A 2,886-nucleotide genomic window follows, 5' to 3' on the forward strand; every position below is an offset into this window, starting at 1 on the left:
TGCAAAATCTTGAAACTTATTTCATTGCCTCTCGGAGGATAAATCAAAGGTCAGATATACTACGATGTTACTGCTTTCCCTGCCCACACCCAGACCAGTCACCACCGGCATTTGAGAGCAGGGAAAGCCCTAGGGGAGGAGAAGAGTGAGCCCTCCGTGTAGTGGGAAGCCTGTGGGTCCAGGAAAACCAAAGGGACTGTCACAGCTCCTGCGTCACACCCTCAGAGGGCTAGCATGGTGCCAGCATCATTTCTGTGCACACAGGAGGAGGAGGCCTGGCGTGCATAGCCTAGACTTAGTGCTTTCTTCTGAGCAGCTTCTGAAGAAGACAGCCTACAGCTGTTGTGCTTTCCTGTCATTATTCCTCTCCAGATGCAAGGCCTTTCTCCTACTCCTGTTGAAAGACCTGTGATTCCAGCCCGGGTGTTTCTCCAGCTTGTCCTGGTCCCTATGACTAGCAACCCTGCCTTATAGCGTCCTGACTGCTCTTCCCAGCTGTGGGTCCTCCACACACATGCCACTCTTGCACACTATCCCATCATCAGGCCATTACTGGAACCATTAAACACTATTAAGTACTGATCTCTGAGATACACTTTCATAGATACCAGTCCCCAGCTGTACTTTGAATAGCTGGTCATGGAAGTTAAAGCCCAGCAGATCGTCATCTTTTTCAGCTACCTTATTGTTCTTCCTCCTTATAAGGTGGAAGATAAGTGTGGTGCCTGTTTTGTTGTTGTTGTTTCCTAGCTAGGAAGGCCATCCCTCAACCATCATGACCTTTGAGAGATGACAGAGAGCAGTCTCACAATGGCATCACCCGATCAGATACCCTTGGATGCATCCCACCCATCTCATGGACACAAGTCTGACCAACTAGGACAAATGTTCCATAAGGTTTTCTTCCTTTACAGGCAGTATTTTTTCACTCCCTAAAATTCTGTGAAGAGCCTCAAGGACCCAGTAGGCCTGAGGACAAGCCTTACCCATAAAAACTGAGGAAAAGACAGCCTATAGTATTTCAGCCATTTCCATTTTCCTTCTCATCATTTCCTCTGTCTCATGTCAATGGGCATACACTCTCCTTAGCCAGAGGATTGTATCTTTGCCAGACGCAGGACAGGCAAGTGCACAAAAGTGGGGGACACATTCAGAAACATGTCACATGGTATACTTAGCCAAGAAACCATTTCAGCAGGGATTCTGGGGAAATTTCGTTTGAAGACAATGCCCTAAATGAGCTCATTGTACTGTATCCAGAGAGACTGCAGAGAGTGGAAGTATACTAAGAGCCTTGCAGAAGACATAGAAGTCACTGATCTTGTCAAGATGATTCTGCTCTGTTGGGCCTTGTATCTAAGGCTTGAGAAGCCATGTTATCCTGAGGAGCTGGAGAGAAGGAAACAGCTGGAGTGCACAATGCCCAGCAATACTGTGGGCTGGTAGGAATAATGACAGAAAGAGTTCCATGCTGTAAGACAGGTATGTCCAACCCACTGGCTTCGTGCAGCCCAGCTCACTCATCACTTAGCAGCAACCAAAATGTTGGCATGCAATTGGCAATGTCTGAGCTGACGACATGGCATGGGCAGGACACAGAACAGTGCTAACTTCAGAGCTGAATCTTTTTCCCAAATTGATGTCTATTTCCCAGAAATGTTTGGGTCTCTGTTCCTGCTACTCAAAAGATGCCTTCAGTGAGGAATGGACATACTAAAACCGGAAATCTAATTAAACAGCACAGGAAGCCAACGCACAGCCTATATCATTATCTGGGATGATTTGCATTCAAGAGGGGCTTGTCAGAAAATAAACACAGCTGTAAGTTATGCCTCTGGACCTGAGGCAGTTTATATCCATTATAAAAGGCAGCCCAGCTCCTTGCTCACTCATCCACCACTCCTGCATTTTCTCTGGAACCAGGTGAGTGTGAAACTCTTTCTTTTCTTGGGATTGCTCGTCATGAGAGAGAGAAGTAGGGGCAAGATTCATTGTGGAGGGCACCAGGGCCTGTGAGTAAGTAGTTTGTGGACTAGAGTCCAGAGACTACCTGGATATGTTCCAGGGGCTATTTTCAAGCTCGGGCAGGATGAAGCACGTATCAATCCCTTGAACATCCTCCAACTCCTAGTGCATGTGCCTTGGAAGCCTCAGGGAATGTTGACAGTCGTCTCCTCATATATGCCCATGTTCTACTTCATCTCTGCTCTCTCACTCAGGTACAACTCAAGCCTCAAAACATGTCCTGCTGTGACCAATGCCAGCCCTGTGGCCCCACCCCTCTGGCCAGCAGCTGCAATGAGCCCTGTGTCAGGCAGTGCCAGCCCTCCACCATTGTCATCCAGCCCTCTCCCGTGGTGGTGACCCTGCCCGGACCCATCCTCAGCTCCTTCCCGCAGAACACCGCCGTCGGATCCTCCACCTCTGCTGCTGTTGGCAGCATCCTCAGCTGTCAGGGCGTGCCCATCACCTCGGGGGGCTTTGACCTCTCCTGCATTTCCAACCGCTACTGTGGCAGAAGGTGCACCCCCTGCTAAAGATGCTGGGCACTGCCCCAGACAAGGACACCCAGGAAATCAGATCACGGCACTGAATAGAAGAAACGTGCTGCTGTTTTTGCCCTGCAAGGCAGACAGGAGGGGCCAGCCTGTCTTCATGGGCAGGATGGAGAAAGTCTACTGATTCTCTTTTCAGTCTCTCTTCCTGTCTAATATCTTTTTGTTTTTGTTTTTCCCCTCTGAGATTTCTGTCAGTACCCCTCAAAACCAGCTTCAAGTAACCTGCTCACCTTTCTACAACTCCTGGCTGATAAGTGTGGGCCTGATGGCAACTCTGCCAATAGGAAAGGGGAACAGATTCTTGCCTTTTCCTGCTGCTCCCCACACT

At 49.1% G+C, this 2,886-nt stretch overlaps 1 protein-coding gene across 3 annotated transcripts; it reads left to right on the forward strand.

Annotated features, from left to right (window-relative positions):
• Window positions 1-1,828: 1,828 nt before the first annotated feature.
• Window positions 1,829-2,537, forward strand: LOC109364251 (feather keratin Cos1-2-like). Of its 3 annotated transcripts, none has more exons than XM_019610896.1 (2): window positions 1,829-1,904; window positions 2,185-2,537. In XM_019610896.1, exons 1-2 carry the CDS (start codon window positions 1,829-1,831, stop codon window positions 2,535-2,537), a joined length of 429 nt encoding a protein of 142 aa, XP_019466441.1. The 3 variants fall into 3 exon arrangements, with proteins under 3 accessions (XP_019466441.1, XP_019466442.1, XP_019466443.1); XM_019610897.1 differs by having other exon boundaries at window positions 1,829-1,901; window positions 2,191-2,537; XM_019610898.1 differs by lacking the exon at window positions 1,829-1,904 and adding an exon at window positions 2,000-2,016 and having other exon boundaries at window positions 2,220-2,537.
• Window positions 2,538-2,886: the final 349 nt, after the last annotated feature.

This window comes from Meleagris gallopavo, unplaced genomic scaffold (assembly GCF_000146605.3).
Source record: "Meleagris gallopavo isolate NT-WF06-2002-E0010 breed Aviagen turkey brand Nicholas breeding stock unplaced genomic scaffold, Turkey_5.1 ChrUn_random_7180001828188, whole genome shotgun sequence".
Taxonomy (NCBI): domain Eukaryota; kingdom Metazoa; phylum Chordata; class Aves; order Galliformes; family Phasianidae; genus Meleagris; species Meleagris gallopavo.